The sequence below is a fragment of the Aulostomus chinensis genome, chromosome 19 (assembly GCF_037954235.1).
Source record: "Aulostomus chinensis isolate RoL2024-O1b breed Wild chromosome 19, RoL_Achi_v1.0, whole genome shotgun sequence".
NCBI lineage: Eukaryota > Metazoa > Chordata > Actinopteri > Syngnathiformes > Aulostomidae > Aulostomus > Aulostomus chinensis.
The window spans coordinates 583118-609385 of NC_141338.1; the positions used below are offsets into that span (position 1 = coordinate 583118).

The following is a 26268-nucleotide window of genomic DNA, read 5'->3' on the forward strand; positions in this document are numbered from 1 at the left end:
AGGCTCCACGCCGGAGGCTGTGGTTGTGTGGTCATGCAGTCAATCACAACGTCTCTGACAGCCAGAGAAACCCTTCCAGTTGACCTCTAGTCGAGGTGGCGTTCAGGTACAAAGAGAAAAATGGAAAGACTTCATGATCCAGAGATCTTTTCTAAAAAGTGAAGTCATAAGTTTGTCTCCAAAGGTTATCATGAAATTTCACCTCCAGAAACGTGACGCTTCAACGTTTGAACTCTTTCCATTTTACGTCAAGTTTTTGTTTCAGTCACATTCTTCTGGAACACTGGATTTCCCTGTGTTGACTTTGGGTTTTGCCAGTGAAATTTCCCCTTTCATAAATTTCTTTATTTCCCCTCCATCCACTGATCCATTTAATCCCAACACAGCTTCAGTTCTCTGAAAGTGTTGAATTCCCTTTCAAACATCGCGATGATCAACCTTCAATGGGAGCTGCTGTGACCTCTGGATGAACCCAGGAGAAGAGGAGGAGGCAGAGATATAAAAATCAATGAGGTTTATTTGCAGTCACAATGCTTACACTAGAAGTAGCAGACATCCAAACAACTCAACAGCTACTCACTCTATGGACCCGACACATTCACTTCAGGGACACAAACCAAAAGTAGGAACTCAGAAACTTCCGTGAGTGCTGACATGTTAAGAGATGAGCTAGTTGTCACAAACAGTTAGCAGCAACATCATCGAGGAACACAAGTTGCTAATAGTCTCCGCCCCCGCGTCTCTTTGTACACTGGTCCGACATCTAGCGAGTAACCATGTTCTTCAGGTTCCTTCATGGGAGCTCTGAGGAGGAGACGCCGCATCGTTACGATGGTGCTGACCTCAGCGGTTTGAGCTCCGCCACACGTCTGAGCTGTCGCAGCACCACGACATGCCACTCCCACGCCAGGCAACAGAGAGCCACTTCACTCCACACACACAGACAGCACAAACACACGCACGCACGCTCACACACACACACACACACACACCAAAAGGACCAGAACCTGATCCAAGGAATCCAGAGTATAAACAAATGGTGGAAACTGCACCCAGCCTACCAGAGGCGGAGCTGTAGCGCTGACCATGACGCTTACATGTCAGTCATCGCAGGGGAAGAACTGCCAGGTCCCACGAGTCACTTTGAGGAGAAAGGCAGAGCCGCGGCCGCTCAGGACCATAAAAGGGCGTTTCTCAAGCCAGGTCTTCCTGTTCATCAATAAGTATCCAGGAATGCAACGCTTGCAACTGTTGATTGCAGCTTCAGTGGGAGAATTTGTGAAAAGGGACATTTCTTAGCGGCTGAACAAGCTCGTAGCAGCACGTCTGTCCTTCTGATGCCACTGCAGTTGCTACAACTCAAAGCTCCGTTTGAAAACTAATGAACATAAACTTTCAAAATGTTTTGTTCCATAAGAAAACTTGGAACAACTTCACTCTGTTGATAATTGTTAGCATAGTTGAGAGAACACGTGACTGATTATTAAATCAGCAGTTCTATAACAGCTGGCATATCACGAAGAACGTTAGCTTGATGCTAACAGCACTACAACTGAAGCTTAGGTGGACTCGCTACCCCGAGACCGACTCCCTGCTATGCTGCCCCTTTGTCGTTTACAAGGGTTTAACTTCAAATGCTAAGATGACTTCAAAATGAAACCTCTAATAAAGTAAATATCGTTCAGTTTCATCACTCAATACTTTTGATATTTATGATTTTTAATGAACCTGATCAACGCCTGTCAAGTGTCATTGGTTCATCAACAATTTCTGATTCTGAAACATTTCCTGCTTCTCGTCCGAAATTTGAACGCGTAGCTTTGGATGTGCTTTTGTGTTTTTCATAATTTTCTCAATGAATTGAGAAAATAACTGATGAGCAAAGCAGCAGCTTTAATGCCTGAAGGCCCTTGAGACCAACTGGACACCAAAGAGGAAGTTAGCATCCTGGATTAGCAATGGAAGCTAACACCACAGATCTGCCAGACAGGAAATCGGGGAAAGAATGAATAAAGTCAGTACAGATGAACCATCTCTGGAGGGCACGTAGTCTGTGGATCGCAGGCGACGCGTTTATACGCTTAAAGGTCAGGATCTCTGCAGCTTCTTCAACAACGTGCAAACCCAGTTTGCTAAAAAAAAAAAAAGAGAGAGAGAAAAGGGGGTCTCACTGGAGAAACCAAAACCAGCAAATAAGCCGTTGCTCAACGACTGTCCATCGGCCGTACGGCCACGTACTCGTTCGCTTGTTACTGCAACAAATCTGATCTCATGAATTTGATCTTCCACAGAGCCTCCGAGGGCAAAAACAGGGGCGCTCGATGAGGTGAAGACGAGCGTCCGATCACTCAGAGTAGGAAAAGCCTGAGGAGCTCAGACTGCAGCTCCAGGCTGGTTCATCCCAGCCATCCCCTCAAAGTACTTCTTGTCAGGAGCTTTTTGGACCAATCTAGTCTGGATCCTGCCACGTACCAGAGCTCCGCCCCCTTCTTCCTGTTCTGGAGTGATGTCACTACCATCTGGAGACATTCAAGTTCAGTAGCATTTAAACCCAAGAAGCAGATTTATAGATGTTCATGTCTTTTGCTAATTATCTGTCAGTGACAACATGGGGCCGTGGGAGGGTTCAGACCCAGCATCTGACATCAGAGTGGCTCCGATCAATTAAAAACATTTGTGAGGAGAATCTTCGTCTCAGAAAAGGCCTGTGTGAAGTTTGACGTAAAGAAATCCAATAACCACCTGACAGGAATCGCTCTCAAAAAGAAGACGACAAAAAATCAGCTAACTTCTTAAAAACTTCTGCGCCTTTCATTCAGCTCATGTTGCGGAAGGTTTTGCCAATTTTTAAAAGCTGCAACACATTGGTTGTGGCTAGTTTGAAGACTCCCCCACCACCGCCACCTGTTGGCGGTGATTTTGGAACACAACCTCTTTGCCACCATGAACCTGATATTCAAAGCTTTCTTGTGTTTACACGCTTGTGAAGGCCGCCTCTCTGTCCTGCGAGGAGCCCTGGGAGGCCCCGGGCCTCATTTGAGACACCTTAAAAGCCTCCGTTCCCTACCTGAGAAGCTTCAATACAGGGCGATTGATCAGCTGATTGTTTATATTGACGATCTAAAGACTGGGCTTGAGGAAGCAGCGCGTGGTCCCTTTAAGGCCGCGGCGGCGTGCTGGCGAGGGAATATTTACATCACTTCAAGCAGACTGACAAAAATGTACAACATGGACGCTCTGACTCTCCTTCTGTTCGTGTGGTCACCCTGCAGCCCCCCACCCACGCACGCAGACAGTAGCACGACCTCACTACACTGTAAAAAGCTCAGTCACACGGGTTTGTGGGTTTTATTTCCTCAACTCTTCTTTGTCTTAAATTGTTATAAACATTGTTCAAAATGTTACGAAACAAAATGTACACTTGAGTTTGTGTTTCTATACAAGGCAGGCAGAAGCGGATTACTACGTTGACCGGCGTCCGTCTGTCCCCCCCCCCACCTGTGAGTGCTTCGACATGCGACCCCCCCTCCCCCCGCGTGCTCCCCCCCACCCCCCACTCTGAGGACGGCCAGACGAGCGGCTCGTCGGCCGGAGCAGACTGGCTTTAAAATAGATCTGTATATATTTATATATGCTTATATCAAAAAGGGGGGTGGGGAGGGTGGGGGGCGTAGGTGACACAAGGTGGTTGCTCGCTGAATTTCATCAACGGCTCACTGCTGCACTCGCTGGGGTGAGGACATGATCCCGAGGCATCCGGGCCCGGGGGGGAGGCTGATGCAGGGGGGGAGGCGAGGAGGTGAGGGAGGCGTGGACTCTGTCTGCAGTGGGGGGAGACTTGGCGCCGTGGAATGTCAGCTCATCATGTCGTTGCTGTTGACGCCGTATGTTGAGTTCTTCATGCTGTCGTTGACTTCTCGCCTGAACACCGACAAGTTCTGAGTGAACCTGCCAACACAAACACACTCCATCAGAGAGGGCGGAGCCTCTTGAGTGACATGTGACCACAGGGGCTCTTAAACAGTGGTCCAGGGACCATAAGGGACCCCTAAGGGTCTTCCAGGGGTCCTGCATTAGATGATTTCTTTTTTTCCGTTTTCAGATTTGCAACACAGACCGATACTGTCGGACGCCGCGGCGCCGGCGGGGAAACGTTCCCTACCACAGGAACATTTCCTCTCATACTGATGTCACTGGAATGCTTTGAGCTTTTCTTCTTCTTTGGTGTCTCTCTTCTTCCATACATCGTGGAGCCGATGATTCGGAGGACACGGACGTCACCGCTCAGTCATGAGGAGTGACGGGGGGGGGGGGGGGGGTGTCTTCCTGCGTCCTGTCGCTAGCTTTAGCTGCAGGAGCTACACTGACCAGCGTCACTGCTGAGACGTCACCGCTCCAGGAAGTGGCTTAGATGAGGGACCTGGCGACTCACCTGTCCCGGTTCTTTGTGAGTAGATTTCGTTCAATTCCCTCCATCAAGTTCTCGAAACACAAGTGCATGGCCTGCTGCTTCTCTGGTGGCTGGCTGTTGACGATGCTGTTCCTCAGGTCAGCGAAATACTGCACAAACACACCAGTTAACACACACTGCTGATTCACGGGGTACGTCGTGTGTGCGTGCGTGTGTGTGTGTGTGTGACCTTCACCTTCTCATTGAGGAGGATGAGGCCTAACAAAGGCCGCGACATTGACCACTGGTTCCTACAGTCCTCAAAGATGATGATGTTCAGAACAGTGGACAGCATCTGCACCACAATCAAGACAACTTGCCGTCAGGTGACTTTCAGCTGGCTGGTCAGACAAAGCATCAAGTGTCCGAGTTTCTCTGAGTGGCGCTGAGCAGGACTCGGACGCGAGCAGCGGGCGACCTTCTTTCGTCTGAGTTCTCTGATGTCTTCACAGACAACCACCGTGTCGCCCAGGCTTTCATCTCCTGTGCCATGAAGCTGCTTGTAAACTTACAACCGTCCAGACCTCTCAGATCACCCGGGACGGCTCGACGAAGCGAACATGGTGAGGCGGCGTTTAGGTTCTGTGCACCAAATATCTAGAACAACCTGCCAGTCTATAAAAACGCTCCGTGCCTCCGAATCGAGACTGGTGACGTTGTTATTTCTACACTAACGCCATCTCGCTCTCTCATGTTTGTTTTGTATGAGCTTTCTTCCCTCCCTCCCTACTTCCTGTATATTAGCTGTTCAATTCCTGTCTCTTGTTTTTTTTCATTGAATGTTCAAGTATTATTTCACCATCTTCTTCGTTTGTACTCAGGGATTCAAGTGGAAAAAACTCATTGAACATTTTTATCCATCTATGTCGGGTCTGAGCTTCACATCGGGACCGTCCTTCGCCAACAAAGCGTCCATGACTGCACTGACGGTGCCATGGTAACACGTCCATGCAAAAATGCCACTATGTGAACGTTGGTTTCGTGCTGTTGGTTGTCTGCATACATATGAACTACATTTACAACAACTATTACTTCCTCCTCACAAACTCCTCACCTTATCGCGGTGGAGGAGTTTGTGAGTGCCCTCAGGACCCTAGGAGCCCTGCTGTGGGGGCATTTTGCCCCTGGTAGGGTCACCCAAGGCAGACTGGTCCGAGGCGAAGGGCCACACAAAGAATGGTTCAAAAGATCCTTCATGACAAGAAGAACTAGGAGTCTGTGTACCCAGCCTGGAGGGGTACCAGGGCCCCGCCCTGGAGCCAGGCCTGGGGTATGGGCCTGTTGGCGAGCGCCTGGTGGTCGGGCCTTAGCCCATGGGGTCCAGCCCATGAAATTTACATGGACTCGTCCCCCCGTGGACCCACCACCCGCAGGAGGAACCGGTGGGTCTGGTTTAGTGAGGTTTTAGTCTTTCTACCACATTCCGAAGCCTGCAGATAGAAACAACCCAGCAAGCTAGCATCCTCGGGGCAACAACTCAGATCTCCTCCAATGGTCGATGCTAAAAAGCTTCCCAGCCTCATCAGCTGCCGATCGCGCCGCAATCCAAAATGTGAGTTCGTCCTGATTCTTCGGTAGCACAGAGAGAGTTTGCAAGCTTAACCCTCGCATGAGCATGTAGCGCTACAACTACAAACTAAGCAGCCAAGCAGCGCTACCCGCGCAGCGCCCTCATTGCTAAGCACCGCCTACATCAAAATAACCCATTTCACATTCAATGTAAACAACGTACGGGCATCTGACTGATAATTTTTTGAAAATATTCTTGAAACATATCACAGGAACTATGCAGAGAGGTGAAGCTGGAAGTCTCCCTGCAGCTCCCCTGAGGACAGGAGAGAATCCTCAGCTTGTTCTGGTTTCTGGGTACACATGCTCAGATGTTGACTCCACCTGACAGGGGTCGCCTCTCTCCCCTCAGGTGAGCATGGCTCACGAAACAGGGAGAGCGGGCCATCATACCTGCTGGATCATCTCTGGGTGCTGCTGCATGATGTGTAGGAAGCGATCGTCTGTTGCCATTGGCGTGGGACGCTTCTTGGTGGAGCGCGACAGCTGCTTGAACAGGTAGGTGACGATGTGGTCCAGACTGGAGCAGCAGCCGGTGCACACCATGGTGTCTGCCGCACACACACACACACACACACACACACACACACACACACACACACACACAGAGTCAACACTTCCACCACAACACAAAGCACCACTACCATGCGTCTGACCCCCGAGGTTGTTACCGAGCGCCGTGAGCCCCTCCGATATGGAGGACAGGATGTACATAACCACGTGAGGCTCCAGACTGGCGATGAAGTTCATGTGATCCTGCGTCAGCACCTCCAGCAGAGAGTAGAACGACTGGCTGAGTTTGGGGTAGTCCTGCAAAGATGGAAGAGAGACGGAGGACAGCAGTCCGTCAAACTGGATGTTTCTGAATAAATACCGACTAATCAGGAAGTGACAACACGCCGCTGCTTCAACGCACCAGTAAATCACTATGAGGGATGGACAGCAGGAGTTTGATGAAGGTTTGCAAGGCGTTATCCAGAGCGTCGTCACCGTACAGACGGAACACCCCAAAGTTGACATAGTTGCCACTGAGCACTGCCTTCAGCATGGCAAAGCACACGCCGACCCCCTTCAGCTTCACACCGTACACCTGATCCTTCGGAACTTCGCCCAGCGTCAGGATGCGATTCCCTGCACGAGAGGACGGAGTCATCAGGATTTAACAACGGCTCAGTCGACAGCGTGACAGGACTCCAAGGTGACCACAAGACAACATTTCTTCTCTCACGTACGAAATTTGAAGCATCATTATTAAATCAAATATACAAAATGTGCAGAGGAGAAAAGTTGACATTCAGTAAAACTGCAGGTTAGAAAGTTCGTCATGTTTCAGGGGTTTCCCTGAGATTCAGATAAATTTTGTTTTTTTAATTTTCTCCCAGATCACCCAAGCAAGCCATAGCTCCGCTCCAAGGGGGCGCCATAGCTCCGCCCCCTCTGCTGCTCTGGGAGCACCGAGGATGATGTCACATCTTTCCGCCAGGACAGTGAAGAGCAAGGTAGGGTCGTGCTTCTCCACCACCCAAAACAAAACCCCCGGTGCGCAGAGTGGGGGAGGAGGTCCAGTGGTGAGAATACCGTAGGTGGTGATCATCTTGCTGGTTTCTCTGAACAGCAGAATACCGTTGGGCGACGACACGTCGAACTGGAGCCGCTGGGATCTAAAACACCGGACAAATCATCAGTCTAGGAACAATGTTTCATACAACAGAGATAGAACCGGTGCTGCAGGAGAACGTCTGGCACTTTCACTCAGCAGACTGTCAACCACCAGGACTTGAAACACAACATCTCACACACACACTTTACCTGTTGTGAACCAGCTCGGCCATCAGTTTGAGGACAGGAGTGGTGCATGCTGGGTCGTGGTACCAAAGCTCGATGGCCCGCTGTAGGATGGGCATGTAGGCTGGATATCTGCGCCCGCGTTCAGGACTGGGACGAATATTAGATGTGATCTCACTTAAACATGGCAACAGGCGTGTGTCTGCAAGCTGACACCACACAAGCAGCGAATATCGACATTCACATATGTTCAAAACTGTTGAGAAAATATCTGAAGGTCATTTATGGCCGACGCCAACAGCCCTGGATGTGTGGACAGCTACCACGGACGGACCCGCCAGCACGAGGGGATTCATGAAGGTTTGTTGGTGGCATCTCGAGAGGTGGAGACATGAGAGACAATACTCACTCCACTTCAGGCACTACAGTAACAACGGCCCCTGTGAAAGACCAGACCCTGAGCTCCAGATCAGAGGTTTAAAGTCTGCAGATGGGTGGGGGGCAGCATGGCTGTCAGCTGGAAGGATACATCCAGTCAAACAGCATCATGAAGCTGGTTTTGGCATTGAAGGCGAACGCAATGCCTCGCAGGTCTCGGACCAAACCCACCAAAGTTCTCTGCAGGACAGAAGAGCATCAGGATGCAACAGTGACTTATTTCTCCCATCATGGAAATAAATCCTGGGAGACTGAGTGAATCCAGTAACTGGAGAGGGACGAGAGCTGAAGACTAAAACCATCAGAAATACTGGTGTGTGTGTGTGTGTGTGTGTGTGTCACCTTAGCTTCCTGCTCATTGAAGGTGTTTGTACTCAGCATTTGAGCAACTGCTTCAAACGCCGCCGTCAGAGGCAACATGAACTGTTCGAACTGGTCCTCGTCCTCTCCTGCACACACACACGTACCAACATCACACTGGTTTCTCAGCTCACAGTCCCAGGACTCCCGTCTATTCAGCGCCCACACACACGGAGCTTGAAGGGTTACAGTTGAGCTAACTGCTGGCACAAGCAAATAAACAGCTTCAAATAAGCAGAACTCAGGTTGAATGTTAATCCAAACAAGCGTTCACCTTCTGGGATTATTTCAACTACGCCCATTAGGGTTGCACAGGTGCTCTGTTTGGGACCCACCGACCTGTAAGAGAGCCAGTCTACCTGCCTGGCCCCAGAACCAGCCAGGTCACCAGGTGCCACCACCTGATATGATAACCCGTCCTTTGAGAATCACGCATGATGCCGATAGAGAGGAGCTGCTCATAGTCATTTACTAATAGACTGTTCCATGAACGCCCTCCAAACTTTACCGCTCCACTTGATGAGTTCTCCAAACTTTCAAGACCGCCCCTCTCTGGACGTCCCAGCAGGAATAAAGGGGGAGTGTGTTTACCCAGATCAACCATCAGCAGGCGCCCCAGTGCCGTGTAGAAGGTGGTCCGACACCTCATATCGCTCAGGTTAGACTGGTTGTTCACTCCAAGGAAGGAGAAGTGCTCGCTCTGAAGATGGGACACGTAGGGTTACAACTCTGCAGAGAGTTTCAGGACCTCGAGTTTCCAGCGGAACATGTACTCACCGTATGATTATTCAGCATGAACTGGACCGCGCTCAGCTTAACCAGCTTCCTCACGCTGCTGTATGTGAACAACAGGAAGTCAAGGAAAACGCACGCACAGTACAGTTACATCTACGTGATTTGGTGTTTCAGATGAAACACCTCGGCCCACTGCCTGTTCTAGTTCGGCTCAGACAGAGACTAACAGACCCAGTGCTGCTAATAAAGATGGAGGCCGACCAGGCCTGGGAGGCGGCTAGGTTTTGTATCATCCAATCCTGCGAGTGTGGGAGGAGCTACGTCACTGACAGACAGCAAGCATGGCAGACAGAGGAGTAGAGTTAGTGGAAAAGACAAGCACCATGATTCAAATAAAAGACATGACAATTGAAATAAAAGCCACGCCAGCAGCGTTCCAAGTCTCTACCAGGCCGGGTCACCGCGGCCCGTAGGTACTAAGGACAGGAGGAGGAAACGCCGCTCTTACCAACCGCCAACGTGGCCGTGTGACTGTACTTTTGAATGTGCTGTAAAAACTTTATAGGTTGACTTTAAGAGTCCGGTTTGCTCAGAAGCCAATGATGCTAACAGTCACATAGCAACACTGATGCTGTGGACTCACTGTCCATCAAGCTAGCACCGCTAACGCTCTTCGCCACTCCTCCTTAATGGCAGCTTTCACAGAAGGTGGAAACTACAAACATGGCAGCCCAGATGCTCGCGTGCACAACAGTCGGTGCAAGATATTTAGCGAAGGAGTCGATTCCATTTTACATAGCAGAGAACAAGCGACCCTGTTGACTTAATGGATTGCTATCAAATATGAACAGGCGAGCCAATCGTCTCTGCAGGGAACGATTGTGATCCATCCGATCTGGTCTGCAGAGGGAACGAGCCTGAGACTATGGGATGGACGCCGACTCCAGCAGTGGCAGTGGGAACAAGCACGAGGGCGGGTCAAGGATATCCTAGCGACAGATCGTTGAGCAGCTGCAGGGTCTTGGAGGTGATGGGCTCACACTGGCCCCAGTACTTCAAGTTTGTGATGCTGAAAGAGAGAAGAGAATCATAGCGTCTGCGCCATCATCACCACCACCACCACCAACGACGTGTTTTAAGAGCAGTTAATCAGTCAAATAAGAACAAGCATAAACCTAGTGGGAGGGGCTGCGCCTGGACACAGGGGCCCCTTCCATTTCTTCTCTCTCATCTTGTTAAATGTGACATCATCAAGAACGGCTTTACTGCAGTCACACAAAGCAAAAAGTCCTGACTGTCAAATGCACGTGAAATGTTTCTGTACCACTAATACAGATGTATTAGCACCAGTACCAGCAGGTCTACCACCTCTTGTCGGAGGACAAACATCAACTTAATGATGGTTTCAAATGAGGTAAAAAAAAGAAGAAGAAGATGAATTCCAAGTCTTGGCTACTCACATCTTCCCTATGAACACACTGAGTACCATCGTCTCGTCGTTCAAACCCAGAACCTCAGATAGCCGCCGATAAAGCTGCAACAGACACACAAAGATCAACCAATCACGTCTTCAAGGTGATTACAACAAGCCAGCTTTTGTTATTCGAGGATGGTCGACTGATGGAATCCCGATGACTTCACTGATGTTGGCGCTATGAGTGATTCTGCTAATCGATCAAAGTCAGTATTGATTCCCGATCAAGACAAAGCTCATCTTAGTTAAACTACGAAACTTGGATTTCAACTCTGATGACACACTGGAAGGTGGGTGGAGCCTAAGCTAAGTTTCACCACACAAGAGAACAGACACAAGACACGGATCAAATCAGCACGACCACTGACCAGCCCTCTGGCAGCAGACAGCGAAGGGTTACTGAGAGGGCTGGCGTGGCGTGGCACTCAAACCCAGGTTGAAGGCAGCATTTTTACCTTGGAGGACTTCTGCACCTGATCACCGATGTAGATCTTCCTGAATTGCTCGAAGAAGCTGAGCATGGCGAGCTCCAGCCGCTCATTACCGGCCTGCGCTAGTCGAGAGTCAGTCAGGTTCATCAGCTGGAGCACTCTGAGGAGAACGCAGCACGAGGTCACCTTCTCTAAACACAGAAACATCTTCTGGCAAAGACACTGTCATGACTTCAGGTGGAGAAAACTGCTGATCTCCTCCCGCCTGAACCTTTATAAATTTAACAAAACCAAAGCTGAACAGTTCCGTCAATCAGCTGAACGTAAAGGCCTGTTATCACCAAAGAGCGCCATCGTTTTTTAGTCTGTGAGGTGCACATGAACACACCATGACTGGCACTGGACAGAATGGCGCAGCAGCACAACTGATCTGGTTTCTGGGCGGGAATAACGTGGCAGCGACCGTCTAAAGACGAGGGTTTGATGTGTCCTGCAGGGCACAAGAGTTTTAGTGCAGCAGGACGAGAGCGAGTCACGGTGCAGGCGTGTCTGCTGCTGTACAGGTGCAGTCCGCTGACAGAGCGCCACGCAGCTCACGAGGAAGCGTGGTCTGATCAGACCCTCTCCAGCGCTCCAGCAGTTTCGTTTAAATCAAATCATGACGAACAGTTCATTGCACTGTTTCTCAAGCATTTGCATTCACGTGTCCAAAAGAAAAACCTACCCTCATTCGGTGAGCATTACTTTCTGCCCGAGGTGTTGCTATGGAAATGATTTGTCCCCTCTACTGCAGCGGTGCGGCCTGACAGGTTTCAGAGAGCTGCAGTTACAACTCATCTGGTTGTGAATCTTTGGTCTAAACTGGCCTTCAGGATCACATCAGCCATTTGAGCGTATTTAGGAGAGAAAATGTGTGTTTGTGCAGAGCTCATGCCAGCAGGTCATCAAGCACAGAGGGAAGCAGTGACGTCTTTGTCTTTATGCAGCTCAACAGTTTGAGTTTGCGATACACAAATCTTAAATCTGGTAAATTCATGTTCAGCTAACAGTGGAGAGGATCAGGTTCTTCATCGGCATGTTCAACTCTCAAAGTCTCAGCTTCTTACCGACACACCAACTCTCCGTCCATGGCGTCCTGCTCATCTGTGCTCGCAAACGACACTCGTCCACCAATCACGGCCCCGATGATATAGACCAACCACGTCAACCGGCCTGCAGGCGGAGCCAGAGGGACACTGGGTCAGACGTTTGCTGTCCTGACAGACCAAGACGACGGCGTCCAGCTTCACCTCATCTACCCACTGACTGATTTAACGGCTGCTAACACTGGGAATGTAACATCAGTGGTTCTGTAAGTCAGCTTGACATCCTGCTCCAGCTGTGACAGATGGACACCATCGCTACGTGCAAAGATTTAATTTCCTGGGTGAATCAACGCAGAGAGCAGAACTGTTATTGTGTCATGACAACTAAAACTAGGGGGCGCCACCACACCACCAAAACTAAAAACAGCACTGGCCATCTGGGATCAATACAATCAGATTTTCAACCTCGGTGCTGACGCACGTACCCTCCTGAACAGTGATGTCGGCGGCGCTGGAGTTGGTGGACTGCAGCAGCTCCTGGTATGTCTGAGCGGCTTGGTCGAACAGTTGGACCAGCAGAGCGCATGTCTTCTCATACTCACACCTCCCGATGGTGGAGAGCTGGTCTAACTGCTGCTGGACCAGCCCGGCATCATCCAGAGGGTCCTCAAGGCCGTCTCTGTGGGAGAGACACCTTATTTACTGTAACAGTCCACATCCAGATGCGAGGCAGGGACATCAGAGTAGTGATGTCAGCGCTCACCTGAGGATGACGTGGACCGACTCCAGCCGTGAAGTGATGTAGGCCTTGGTGACCTCAGGGGTGTAGGTTTCCAGCAGGTGAGGCTCGGTGGCTTTGACGTAGGGGACAGATGCAGCCAGACGCTGCCAGAGACTCAGCAGGTAGTGAACACTGTTGGGGGCAAACTCCCAGTGCTGAGGGGCAGAGAGCAGAGCAGCAGGTGAGGACGAGGCCAGCAACAGAACCTTCAATAGAACACAGCGACGCCACACAGCTGCCAGCCAGCGGTGGGTGTTTATGCAGGAAATAACAAGGTCTGGACTTAATGCAAGTTCCAGAATCCGTGTGGGAGGCTTCACCAGAGGGCAGACTTCCATGCAGCCTGCTGGTCAGAACCAGAATCCTTCACATCAATCAAAGTACAAGGAACTAAAATAAACGCAGCACATTCATGAAGTCCTGACAGACGATGGCGTGCAGGCTAACTTCCTGTTGAGAGGTGGGATCTAACAGGAGATCACACGTGGAACCGCTCCAGTCTACCGATGCACCACATTGGATTTTTTTTGGTTTGCCAAAACCAGACATGCCTGTATTTCCCAGCTGTCTGTATGAAGACAAGTTTACATTTTTACATCTTGTTCATACAGAAATAAAACCCTCGCCTAAACATGAATTTGATACAGAATCATTTTTCTTGATCATCCAATCCAATCACATGGAAAAGCCCATAACCCAGTTTGGCCTCATCATTAACAGGACTGAGCAGAAGATGAAGACATTACTTCTGATCTGATGACCCCGTCACACTGGCATCCTACAAATGACCACATCTGCTGATACTGATGATGATGTGCTGAAACAACCCTGCATCTATTTGAGTTCGTTTTTATCTGCAAAGTGTTTGTTGAGCCTGATCCTCCGTCTGGATCCAGGGGGCCTGGAGAATTGGTGACCAGGTGGTTTGGCACAGCTTTGCTGTTGTCAGCCTTTGGTCTCCAGCAGCAGCAGGTATGAAACTGGCACTTTGAGCTCAGTCAGGAAGTCAAGAAGTCTCAACTTCTTCGTGAACTCTGAGGGAGCGTAACTGATGACAAATGACACTCATCGTGTGCAGTTCAGTTGACAACTCCGATACTGAGTTACCCTCAGGACCACAGACATCAGCAAAGCAGTGGAAGACATGTCCCTCTTGACTAAAATGAATTATCATCAAAAGAATGAACTTGAACAGCTTAGAGGTTGGATTGATCAGAAGTTGACAAAAATGTTGGAAGCATCCAGCGACACCAAAATGACTCGCTGAGGTCAGAATTCTTATTGCAACCAGATGTTGCACCCTGCTCTATCACAAAGAATGCTATTTCTCCTGACGGAGCCAAGGAGCCGAGCGCCACTCACTTGTAGACTGGTGACGGTGAAGTTGGCGATGAGGCGGATCACCTCGGGGTAGTTCTCAACTTTGACCAGCTCTCCCAGCTGGTAGTTGCTCTTCAGCCTCGCCAGCAGCCGGCAGAACTCATGGTAGTTATTAGGGTCTGGCAAACACTGAAGCAACAGACAGGTCACCAGCCAGATGAGCACAGTGTGTGTGTGTGTGTGTGTGTGTGTGTGTGAGAGGTGCAGCTCTCACCTGTGGGTTAGCTAGTATCCTCTTCACTCCATCCACCAGATGTGAAAGAAACTTTGCTCTCTCCGCGTTGTTGAACAGAGACCTCCTGACCGAGGCGATCTGAACTAAGCACGACAACACCTGCAGAAACACACAACTGTAGCCTCACTGACCCGTGTGCTCCAGACGGATGCGGTGTGTTAGCATGTGACTCACCAGCGGGGAGAGGGAAGGAGGGATGGAATGGTATAAATTGAAAAAGAGCTGCAATGTAGAGGAATCAAGAAACGCTGCAGGAGACAAAAACACAAGACGTCAGTTCGTTTTACCGCCACACGGCCGCAACTCGCAACAATTAAAATCTCTCATCCAGGACACGTCGGCCGGGTTGTTGAGCTGTAGAGGAAATGACAACAAAAAGGAGACTCCACCGCCATGGTCTCGTCTGCTCTTCAGGCAGGGCAGGAAGTCAGACATAGCATCTGGTTGACTTTCAAAATAAAACCCCTTGGTGCTGATTCTTAATGGCCTGATGGCTGCCGGCGTCCATCACACGGAAGCTTCTCTCATGTTACAAACTTTCACTTTCTGTTGACCAAACTGGCGTTCAGCTACCTGATCTCCAGGAGGTGGGGATCTGTACGGTGCAGAGGTCGTCTGACGACTCGTCCGTCGACGTTCCTATAAAGTCGTAGTTGAGGCAATTGTAGCTGAGTTTGAGCAGCTGCATCAGCAGCCCGTGCTGAGATTCGTCGTTCAGGTTGAGGTTCTTCCCCGACGCCTGAACAACACCAAATGTGATGACATCACAAGTTCAAGGTCAATGCAGAGCATGTCAAAGGTGATCGATTCAGAGTTCAGACGATAAGGATGTGAGGATCAGTGGTCACATGTTCACTGATGCCTTCACACGTGACAGCAGCTCTGATGTGGTCGTCACTGAAAAAATAAAAGTCTATGGGGTCCTCGGTCAGGCATCAGCTCCTCCAAGACCTGCTCCCCTCAGCTCCTCCTAGACCTGCTCCCCTCAGCTCCTCCTAGACCTGCTCCCCTCAGCTCCTCCAAGACCTGCTCCCCTCAGCACCTCCTAGACCTGCTCCCCTCAGCTCCTCCTAGACCTGCTCCCCTCAGCTCCTCCAAGACCTGCTCCCCTCAGCTCCTCCTAGACCTGCTCTCCTCAGCTCCTCCTAGACCTGCTCCCCTCAGCTCCTCCAAGACCTGCTCCCCTCAGCTCCTCCTAGACCTGCTCCCCTCAGCTCCTCCTAGACCTGCTCCCCTCAGCTCCTCCAAGACCTGCTCCCCTCAGCTCCTCCTAGACCTGCTCCCCTCAGCTCCTCCAAGACCTGCTCCCCTCAGCTCCTCCTAGACCTGCTCTCCTCAGCTCCTCCTAGACCTGCTCCCCTCAGCTCCTCCAAGACCTGCTCCCCTCAGCACCTCCTAGACCTGCTCCCCTCAGCTCCTCCAAGACCTGCTCCCCTCAGCACCTCCTAGACCTGCTCCCCTCAGCTCCTCCTAGACCTGCTCCCCTCAGCTCCTCCTAGACCTGCTCCCCTCAGCTCCTCCTAGACCTGCTCCCTCTGCCCAAGACCTGCTCCCCTCAGCTCCTCCAAGACCTGCTCCCCTCAGCTCCTCCAAGACCTGCTCCCCTCAGCACCTCCAAGACCTGCTCCCCTCAGCACCTCCTAGACCTGCTCCCCTCAGCTCCTCCAAGACCTGCTCCCCTCAGCACCTCCTAGACCTGCTCCCCTCAGCTCCTCCTAGATCTGCTCCCCTCAGCTCCTCCTAGACCTGCTCCCTCTGCCCAAGACCTGCTCCCCTCAGCTCCTCCAAGACCTGCTCCCCTCAGCTCCTCCAAGACCTGCTCCCCTCAGCTCCTCCAAGACCTGCTCCCCTCAGCTCCTCCAAGACCTGCTCCCCTCAGCTCCTCCAAGACCTGCTCCCCTCAGCACCTCCAAGACCTGCTCCCCTCAGCTCCTCCAAGACCTGCTCCCCTCAGCTCCTCCAAGACCTGCTCCCCTCAGCACCTCCTAGACCTGCTCCCCTCAGCTCCTCCTAGATCTGCTCCCCTCAGCACCTCCTAGACCTGCTCCCCTCAGCTCCTCCTAGATCTGCTCCCCTCAGCACCTCCTAGACCTGCTCCCCTCAGCTCCTCCTAGACCTGCTCTCCTCAGCTCCTCCTAGACCTGCTCCCCTCAGCTCCTCCAAGACCTGCTCCCCTCAGCTCCTCCTAGACCTGCTCCCCTCAGCTCCTCCTAGACCTGCTCCCCTCAGCTCCTCCTAGACCTGCTCCCCTCAGCTCCTCCTAGACCTGCTCCCCTCAGCTCCTCCAAGACCTGCTCCCCTCAGCTCCTCCTAGACCTGCTCTCCTCAGCTCCTCCTAGACCTGCTCCCCTCAGCTCCTCCAAGACCTGCTCCCCTCAGCACCTCCTAGACCTGCTCCCCTCAGCTCCTCCAAGACCTGCTCCCCTCAGCACCTCCTAGACCTGCTCCCCTCAGCTCCTCCTAGACCTGCTCCCCTCAGCTCCTCCTAGACCTGCTCCCCTCAGCTCCTCCTAGACCTGCTCCCTCTGCCCAAGACCTGCTCCCCTCAGCTCCTCCAAGACCTGCTCCCCTCAGCTCCTCCAAGACCTGCTCCCCTCAGCACCTCCAAGACCTGCTCCCCTCAGCACCTCCTAGACCTGCTCCCCTCAGCTCCTCCAAGACCTGCTCCCCTCAGCACCTCCTAGACCTGCTCCCCTCAGCTCCTCCTAGATCTGCTCCCCTCAGCTCCTCCTAGACCTGCTCCCTCTGCCCAAGACCTGCTCCCCTCAGCTCCTCCAAGACCTGCTCCCCTCAGCTCCTCCAAGACCTGCTCCCCTCAGTTCCTCCAAGACCTGCTCCCCTCAGCTCCTCCAAGACCTGCTCCCCTCAGCTCCTCCAAGACCTGCTCCCCTCAGCTCCTCCAAGACCTGCTCCCCTCAGCACCTCCAAGACCTGCTCCCCTCAGCTCCTCCAAGACCTGCTCCCCTCAGCTCCTCCAAGACCTGCTCCCCTCAGCACCTCCTAGACCTGCTCCCCTCAGCTCCTCCTAGATCTGCTCCCCTCAGCACCTCCTAGACCTGCTCCCCTCAGCTCCTCCTAGATCTGCTCCCCTCAGCACCTCCTAGACCTGCTCCCCTCAGCTCCTCCAAGACCTGCTCCCCTCAGCACCTCCAAGACCTGCTCCCCTCAGCACCTCCTAGATCTGCTCCCCTCAGCTCCTCCTAGACCTGCTCCCCCTGCCCAAGACCTGCTGTGTTCTTCATTTTTTCAACAACAACTTTATTGGTAACCCTGTTTCACCCTTCCCTCTTCAATCAGGTCGGAATGCTCATAGAAACAAGCTGAAGTGCTTTGTTTTGTCCAAACTACAGCAAGTTCAAGCCAAAGCAGCCCTTTTGGACATGGAGGAGCTGCAGCAGCAGAGTCAGGACTTCTGGTTTGTCTCTAAGAGCAGATTGAATCAAATATTTACACATGAACGAGAACATTTCTGCTGCTTATTTTGGCTGAATGAACTGTGACACCAAGTCTCCCAGAGAGCAACAGACGAGTGGTTCAGTCTTCACCTGTTTGAGGAGGTTGCAGGAGAGAGTGAAGATGTCAAAGAGGGAGGAGTCTCGGAAGGACGAGGCTATCTTCCTATGCTTGGTCAGCGGGTGGGTGGTGTCGGCCTGCAGGGGAAACATGCAGTCAAACCTTTCCAGCATGGACTAGACAGCGAGGCCAGGACGGCCAGCTCACCTGGTTGATCTCATTGGTCAGCTGGGACAGAATGGTGACCCCGATGATGCAGTGCTCCACGCTATCCTGTCAACACAGCAGTTACATATCAGTACATCAGTGGCACGTACGTACGTACGCACTCACACACACACACTTGGGTCACAGCCAAGGCGAGATAGAACACACACCTGGAGGAAGCGAGTCACATCAGCAATGACGTTTCTGAAGACATAGTCGTCTTTCTGACAGTCAAACCAGCCCAGTTTGGTGATCCTGGCGTACAGCTGGATCAAAGCCTGGGTCACGAACGCCGCCAACTTTGGCCGTGTGGCCAAATAATTCAGCACATAGTTCCCTGAAGGCAAACACACATCAATCAGCACCACATCTGGACACATCAGTGAACGAGTCGACTGTCAACTATTCTCATTTTTGTCCAGGAAACTGGATCTTGCAGGCCTGCCCAACATTTCACAATAAAAGCTTTATAGCAGCTTTTACTGTGAAGGAATGCATCGATTGCAGGTGTGTTACCCGCTGTTGTTCACCTCACGCAGGATACACAGCAGATTAGTTTTACACGTATTAATGAGTGAGGGACGGACAACCTGGTCAAAGCCATTAACTGAAGTGTGTCATCATGTGGTCGTGGTCATGTGGTTAAGAGAGGCTGCAGGAACAAAAAGTGGACTGGTGAAGGGTTAGAATCAGCCTCCCATAAGACTGAGATACTCACGGATGTCAATGCGCTGCTCGAGGGGTAGAGGGTTGCTGGTTCGAGACACCAGCTTAGACAAGCAGGTGGCTGCTAGCAGCTGAGAGTAGGACGACTGTGAAGAGAAACAATCATCAGGAGGCATCATGGCGGCGGTGGATGGATGTTTTCCTCCACACGGAAAAATCCTCACTGACAGACATTCAGGTAACACACTCAACTCCATGTTCCCTGACAACTCCATGAACTCGATTTGCTGTCCGTTGTGTATATTTGATTTGGTCTGGGTGTGGCAGGCCTGGACTGTCCGACTGTAAGAGAAACTTATTGTGCTGTCATTACAGGTGTTGTAGCCGTTGTGGTGTTAGATTTGCAGAGTGGATAATGCATGACAGAACTTCTCTGGGTTGTAGATGAGCAGCAGTTTTGCTACAGTGGCAACACTTTGCAGCAGACGTGCTTCCTGGAGCAGGGAGTGGCAGTGAAACAGGCTGAGATGAGCACAGTGGAGTAAAGGCACCAGCCATGTAGGGATGGGGATGAAAGCCGGTTCGAATAACCACCTCCACGTTCCACTGTTTCAGAACCTGACAATCAATACTTAGACTAATCACTATTGCTATTGAGACCGGAGGATCCCATAAAGAAATGCTACAACATTTGAACCCAACTGCTGCTTCCAAGCATCAACCCTCCAGTGAAGATTTTCAGTTCAGTCGAACTGCCGGTGAAAGTTGGGTGGAAACGCTGCCTGGAGAGGCGGAGCCTGCAGAGGCGGAGCCTGCAGTCTTCATCACCATCGTCCTGCGATGACGTGCTGGTGAGCACACTGAGACTTGGTAGCAAGTCCTGCCAGGTGAATAATAGTAGCCAACGTTTAAAGTGCCAGGATCAGCACGAGTCTGTGCGTCCTGCTGAGTCCCTTTCTACTTTTAAGAGACAATTGAAGACTCAATTGTTCAGAGAGCACCGAGGCACTGAACCTGACTCTGCTCCTCTTTGTCCTGGGGTAGAATCAGTCAGAGGGTCCAAGACCCAGCACTTAGTGACTATGTAGCACTAACTGGGTTGGGTGATGTTGTATGTTTGTCAAAAAAAAAGGGGGGGGCGACACTTCTTCTGCCACTAGATGGCAGTACCTGTGACCAAATCACAACTGAAGCACTTTTGTGCTACTTTGGGTTTTTCCTTCAGTCTGAATTCTTGCTTGTGTTGTACGTCGACAAAAGCGTCTGCTAAATGAAATTGTAGAATTGTAGAAATGTAGAGTTAACTCAACACGTGAGGCTGCATTGGCCTCCGTGGTGATGTGTTCAATGTCGGCTCACTAAAATGGGTTCAATTGTGACTTCAAACATAAATAGTGCAGTTGTTGGGGTGAGAAGCGTGTTGTCTACGGAGTATTGAACCACCAAGACAAGCCAAATCTACAGCTAAGGTCTCTGCAGACTTGACGTCAGCATTCATCACCGTGAACCCAGGGCTCCTGCGACCAATGACTCATAAGGAGCTTAATCCTTATCTGGTTCACTGGAGCCGTTTAAGTTAATCAGACCAACTCAGCTTCTGGGGCTGTCATGCAGGAGCGCTGCAGGGCTGCCTGGTATCACTTTCACTTTTCACACTTTATACTGATGATTACTGTGAAATAAATAATCCAAGTATGAGTTCAGACGACACTGAGGATGATCCTACTACTCATGGGCACTCGACTGACACGTTGTGAAAACCCCTCACTCATTATTAATAATAAGACCACAAGGAAAATTCATTTTGGTCTAACAGAGGACCGGTGTCCTCCAGCGGTTCCTGTGCACAGCAGAGAACGACCGAGTCTCCAGGTCTCAACATGTGGGCATTTATGCGGATGCTTCTCTATCCTGGACTGCACATCTAGACGATATTTGCAGAAGGTGAAGGTCACTGGGAGCAAACAGACCGACTCATCATTCCGTCGATCATACGGGTTGTTGTTCCATATGGAATAATTGCTTGATTGGTAAATCAGTATTTGGCCTCTGATGAGGGGGACGAGGACGGGGTGTTGAGGGGACGCACCGCTGCCTCTTAATTCTGGAATACAGGTTGTATCCAGTTTACATGTTTAATTTCAGTTATTCATCTGTATCATTTATGTGAAACGTTGGTTGCCAAATTTCACAACCTCTGACAATAAAGTGAACTCTTATTTTCTCATTTCAATGCATATAAACTATATTTAAGAGATTTATAATATAATATGAGTACATAATAATTATGTGCAGAAATATAAACATGCCTAAATATGTAAAAACAGATGTTTCTTAGTTAAATGTTATACTGAAGGACTTGTTACATCGGCCAAGTTTACTGAAGGCTAGAAATATTTCACTTCGTTCAGAAAGAGTCACTTGTTAATAAAAACAGAACCAGTTCAGTGAAACTCCACTGTCTCCTCATTTTTACACCAAACACTAGAAAAGTATTAACAGTTGTATTGATTAAGACTCAGACTGTTAACGAGTCTAGATGTTGGTCTCAGTGCAATTAAGAATTAATGATCTCCTTCCCTACTGTCAGGGTTGGTTCAGCTTGTGTGCTGTGACTCCAAGCTTCAGCTCTCTAACCGGCTGCAGTTTGGATCTGACAGTCACAACACCGGTGGTGCAGGTGTGTGACGCTACTCACGCTGCCTCGCTCCAGCAGCAGCTGACACTTGCTCAGACAGTCGGGGCTGTTGGTGAACTCCACCAGTGCTTTCTCAGCCTGGTGGCGGACGGCGGTGTCGGTCGTCTCATACAGCTGCTTGCACAAGATCTCCAGCTGGGCAAGGCCCTAGATCAGCACAGAGACAAGGAGGACTCAGCTTATCAGTGACGGACATGCGTCCCACCAATGACGAGACCTGAAACACTCACATGACTGCACAACACAACAACAGAACATGCTGTTACTGCATTGACTGAGTCCAAACCTACACAGGGGGAGTTTTATTAGCTTCAGACAAAACCATAAAAACCTAATCCCATCATTGGCAGCAGCAGAGTCACGCCACACACGTACAGAATCACCTTCAGCACTGAGTGATGAGGCTGCGGCCCAGCAAGAGTCAGTCTGTTGCCGACTGCGGCGCCGCCGATAACGGAGGTTAAACAAGGTGAGACTCAAGTTTCCCAGGTTTGCTTCTGTAAGTGAGCGGACGCTGCCCTGCACTCACAGCCACGATCTACTTTGATCCAGAATCATGTGACAACATGCAGGTATGAGTGTGACATCATCACGGGTGCTCCCAGTGACACGCTGCCAGCTCTTGATAAGAGGTCAATCAGCCCCCCCAGATGCCGGCTGCAACACTCACAAGGACTCAGACACACACTAGCAGGGCTCCAGGGGAGTCCCCCGTGACACACAGCCAGGCCTCCGTCCTCCCCTCAAGAGTGAGACGTCACTCTTCTTTAAGAATCACAATCTTGAAATACAAGCGGATTCTGTGTGTGTATGTGTGTGTGTGTCCTGCTGCGCTGGTGACAATTAGCTGAGAAAAACAATGTTCAAACTGGATGATTCTTAAGCATCTGATTTTCCTAAAATAAACAGCGATTCAGATCAAACTGTCCTGAGGAGAAACAGCAACACCCTCCACGAATGAGGAAGTACACTCACAACATCAGAAACCGGTAAAATAGATACGACATTGTGTTTCTTTGAGGAAAAGAACTCAAAGAAACAACATGAACCCCTCTGGGTTTGACCGATGCAAAGGCAAAAATAATAATGTGATTATTGTGGTGTGGCTCGTTTTAGTGGGAATTTAATTTCTGCAGTTAATTTTCACAGTGAAATAATAACAAAGACCAAATGAGCTCGTTCACTCTGGTTGCAGACTACAGTGCCACTTTTTACCTTCTGGAGGTGCGACAGCTCCAGCAGCACCTGTAGTTAGACGGACGACTCGGCGAGTGGCCTTTATCATCTGTTCAAGATGAGACGCTTCGCTCTCATCAAGGCGCTCGTTCAACTACGAGTGTTGCTGGAACTTTTTGACCTCCCCAGCCGGTCTTTCATTCTCCCCGCAGCTTGGAAGCTGCGAGTTCTTCCAGCCCCCAGGTGGTCAGACTGCTGGGAAAGTGACCACACAGACCCTGACACCACCTCCTACGCTTTCGCCATTATTAGAGATGCAAATATTGTCAACATCACAAGTTGAACTGCTGGACACAAGATCTCACTACCTAACTTAGCGGAGCTTCAAGCCTCTACATCACTCTCACGTCTGCTGGGTACCGGACCTGATCGGCTTCCATACTGTTGTGATGTCATAACTCATCGGCCCGCCTCTTGAGTAGATTTGAGAGTGACAGCAGGCGGATGGCGTCAAACATGACGGGAGGGTTTTCAGGGTTTGTGGACTGACTGAGTCTCACACATCTTCAGGAAACAAAGACGATTCAAACTGCCTCTTCAAGAACGTCCTGAGAACTTGACGAGCACCTTCAAGATCTAATTCCAGGCTCTTGGTGACAGGACAGAGGCCCTCATCTGGAGCTCAGGGCACTGATCAGCTGATTTATCAACAGCCGGTAGCACAGTGCTACACTACTACAACTACAACTGAGAAACAGAAGCACTCATCGCGGTTAATCAACAGCAATGGCAAATGAGACATACATAAATAAAGTTTTCTATTTATTTATCACTGGAATGTTACACTCTCTTTTATTATTAGGTGCAAATAAATACCTAAATAAACAAATACGTAAATCAGCCCTGATCTCTAAATGCGGGTGTCGACCTCTACTGAACATAAACATTCATAACGAGAATATTGACCTCCAAAAGGATATTGTAACAAAGAAGATAAGATTCGTTTAACAAACAAACTAACAAACCTGGAGACAGATAATAAAACACGTTGCCCGCTTTCACACTGACACACAACCTGCTTATGTTTCGGTTTGCTGACTTCTACCGGAGAGAACTACGGTTCCTGAACACCGAGGAGCCGCAGCTGGAGGCTCAGCATCCTAACTGGGTCCGTCTGGTACTCTACTCCAGCCTAGCAGCGCCTCTGAACACGCGTCCTGTCCAACCCGCGGAGCTGCTAGCTCCCGGCTAGCGGGCTAGCTACACAACAGCGCTGCTTGGATACGCACATCAACAACCCAGCGAAGGAATCACCGGTGCTTCCTCCGGGTGTTACGCCGGTCGGACACGGCGGTTATCATAACTCACGCGCGCCGGTGCCGACAGTCCAATACTTAGACGAACTCGACCATGTTTACAAACAGGCTCAGGCGGGAGAAGTTGACGTTTCGGCTGATGCTAACGTTAGCCTGCTGGCTAGAGACGCGGCTCCTTCCCCGCCGCTGCAAACACGTCAATATTTCAACAACTGGACGAATAAACGGGAACAGCGCCGGACCTCTGGTCGGAGAGGTGGCCGGTACCGGGATTCTCACTGGCGCCAAACTGACATTTACCCAGCTAGCTCGGCAGCTACTGGCGCGGACACGCTCGTGTTTATCATTTATTGTTTACTTCAGTCAAACACACCGATCAAACACACCGCCCGTCCCTCGGCGGTAAGACTCCCGACCGACGTGGACACCGCGGGTGAGGCACATCCCGACCCCCGGAATCAGGAGCGTTCATCTGGAGCGTGAAATCATCCCGCAGCTAGCTGTGCTAACCGTGCAACGGGCAGCCCGAGCGATGACAGCAGGCCACAAGTCAACACAGGCGGCTGCATCCTTCTCTTTTACCGCCGACGGACTCCACACGGCCGCCCCCGGGGGCCACCGGCCGCTCACAGCCTCCGAGGCGGGACCGCGGCGCCACAATCCGCCTTCCGACTCTCTCTCACACACGTGCATACACTAGTGGTAACAAAAACATGAAACCTCCGTTTACCTGCACATGATCCGCCATTTTTCTCCATTTCATGCACCTCTCACTCCCCCGCTTATGGGTACAGACGGAGACAACAGCGCCCCCGCCGGCGGCCCCACGTCACTGCACCCTCAAACTTCACGCAATCCGAGCGCAACATTCCCAAACTGCAGAAAACAAATATTTAATTAATAAACCGCCAGATTATTTAGATTCACGCCGATGCCATAGTGATGTCTTTAGATAAGATTCACCGGAACCCGGTAGATTAAACTCTGGGGATGATTCAGGCTGGCGTGGTAAAGCTGGAGGAGGTTACACAAGTCTGCTAGGTTGTTAGGATATTAAAAATACATTGATTCTCTCACTCTCTCTCTCTCTCTCTCTCTCTCTCTCTCTCTCTCTCTCTCTCTCACACACACACACACACACACACACACACACACACACACATACACACTTAACACACTTCTTAACAGTAACTGATATTTCAGCAGCTGTGGCGTGAGTAGCGTTGTCACTTGTTCCGCCACCAGGGGGCGCCGTGTGTTTTCACACCGAGACAAACGTATATTTCTTGTTCCGGAAGAAGAGAAAAAGTGAAAGCGATCAGCAGGAAATTCTCATTCAAACGAAACAAAGCACAAACGTGGAGGTTAGACGGCCGAACGTGTGTGTCCGTGTGTGTGTTTGACGCCGCTGCTTGTTTGTGATCGACACAACAACAACTGCACTCATCGAGAATGTTTGTGACGTTCGCTAATATCAGAAGCACGATGTAATAGTGGTGCCTTCAAGTGCCTTCGGAAACTCCGTTACTGTGAGATGTTCAGGAACAACACGTCATAAATTTTGGGACGTTAAACGTAATACAATCCTCAATCAAAGTATGTATAGAATTAGTAAAAGCTGTTCATAATCACAAGGCGGACTGTGTAGTTACGTTTAAAACTTTTTTTTTTTTTGCCAAAATCCTTTTAAACTGTCTCTAAAAAGACAAACAGTCAATAAGTAACAAAGAAAAACCAGAATTTTAAACATACCAGGTATCAAAATGGTAACTTAAATTAACTTCAAATATGAATTCTGGACAACAGTCGTAGTTGTAGCAGTATTTTCTGTTTACCGCAAATGCTTATGTTTCGGTAAATAAATTAAGATTTTATTCCTTTTTTTATTTTTATTACATTTTTCTGGTTCATTTTAAACGGACACACGTTGTTCATTATGGTCAATAAAGTTATTTTTAAATGAACACAA

At 50.3% G+C, this 26268-nt stretch overlaps 1 protein-coding gene across 3 annotated transcripts; it reads right to left on the reverse strand.

Annotated features, from left to right (window-relative positions):
* Positions 1-500: 500 nt before the first annotated feature.
* xpo7 (exportin 7) lies at positions 501-25147 on the reverse strand. Of its 3 annotated transcripts, none has more exons than XM_086186712.1 (28): positions 25030-25147; positions 21808-21954; positions 19162-19255; positions 18614-18780; positions 18444-18509; positions 18269-18373; positions 15297-15462; positions 14898-14971; positions 14703-14822; positions 14471-14617; positions 13091-13263; positions 12813-13006; positions 12349-12454; positions 11267-11402; positions 10798-10871; positions 10323-10406; positions 9380-9440; positions 9194-9302; positions 8585-8691; positions 8334-8422; positions 7829-7936; positions 7598-7680; positions 6936-7150; positions 6691-6829; positions 6413-6570; positions 4647-4745; positions 4433-4560; positions 501-3948 (listed from the first exon to the last, which is right to left on the reverse strand). In XM_086186712.1, exons 1-28 carry the CDS (start codon positions 25060-25062, stop codon positions 3855-3857), a joined length of 3276 nt encoding a protein of 1091 aa, XP_086042838.1. In that variant the 5' UTR covers positions 25063-25147; the 3' UTR covers positions 501-3854. The 3 variants fall into 3 exon arrangements, with proteins under 3 accessions (XP_086042838.1, XP_086042837.1, XP_086042839.1); XM_086186711.1 differs by lacking the exon at positions 25030-25147 and adding an exon at positions 24810-25018; XM_086186713.1 differs by lacking the exon at positions 25030-25147 and adding an exon at positions 23409-23438.
* Positions 25148-26268: the final 1121 nt, after the last annotated feature.

Excerpts from the sequence above, each read along its gene's own strand:
- xpo7 (XM_086186711.1), bottom strand. The coding sequence starts at position 24,992 with ATGCACGTGTGTGAGAGAGAGTCGGAAGGCGGATTGTGGCGCCGCGGT. Across the intron at positions 18,781-19,161 it reads CGAGCAGCGCATTGACATCC|GGAACTATGTGCTGAATTAT; the intron begins GTGAGTATCTCA and ends GTTTGCCTTCAG. Across the intron at positions 14,618-14,702 it reads GGATACTAGCTAACCCACAG|TGTTTGCCAGACCCTAATAA; the intron begins GTGAGAGCTGCA and ends CTGTTGCTTCAG.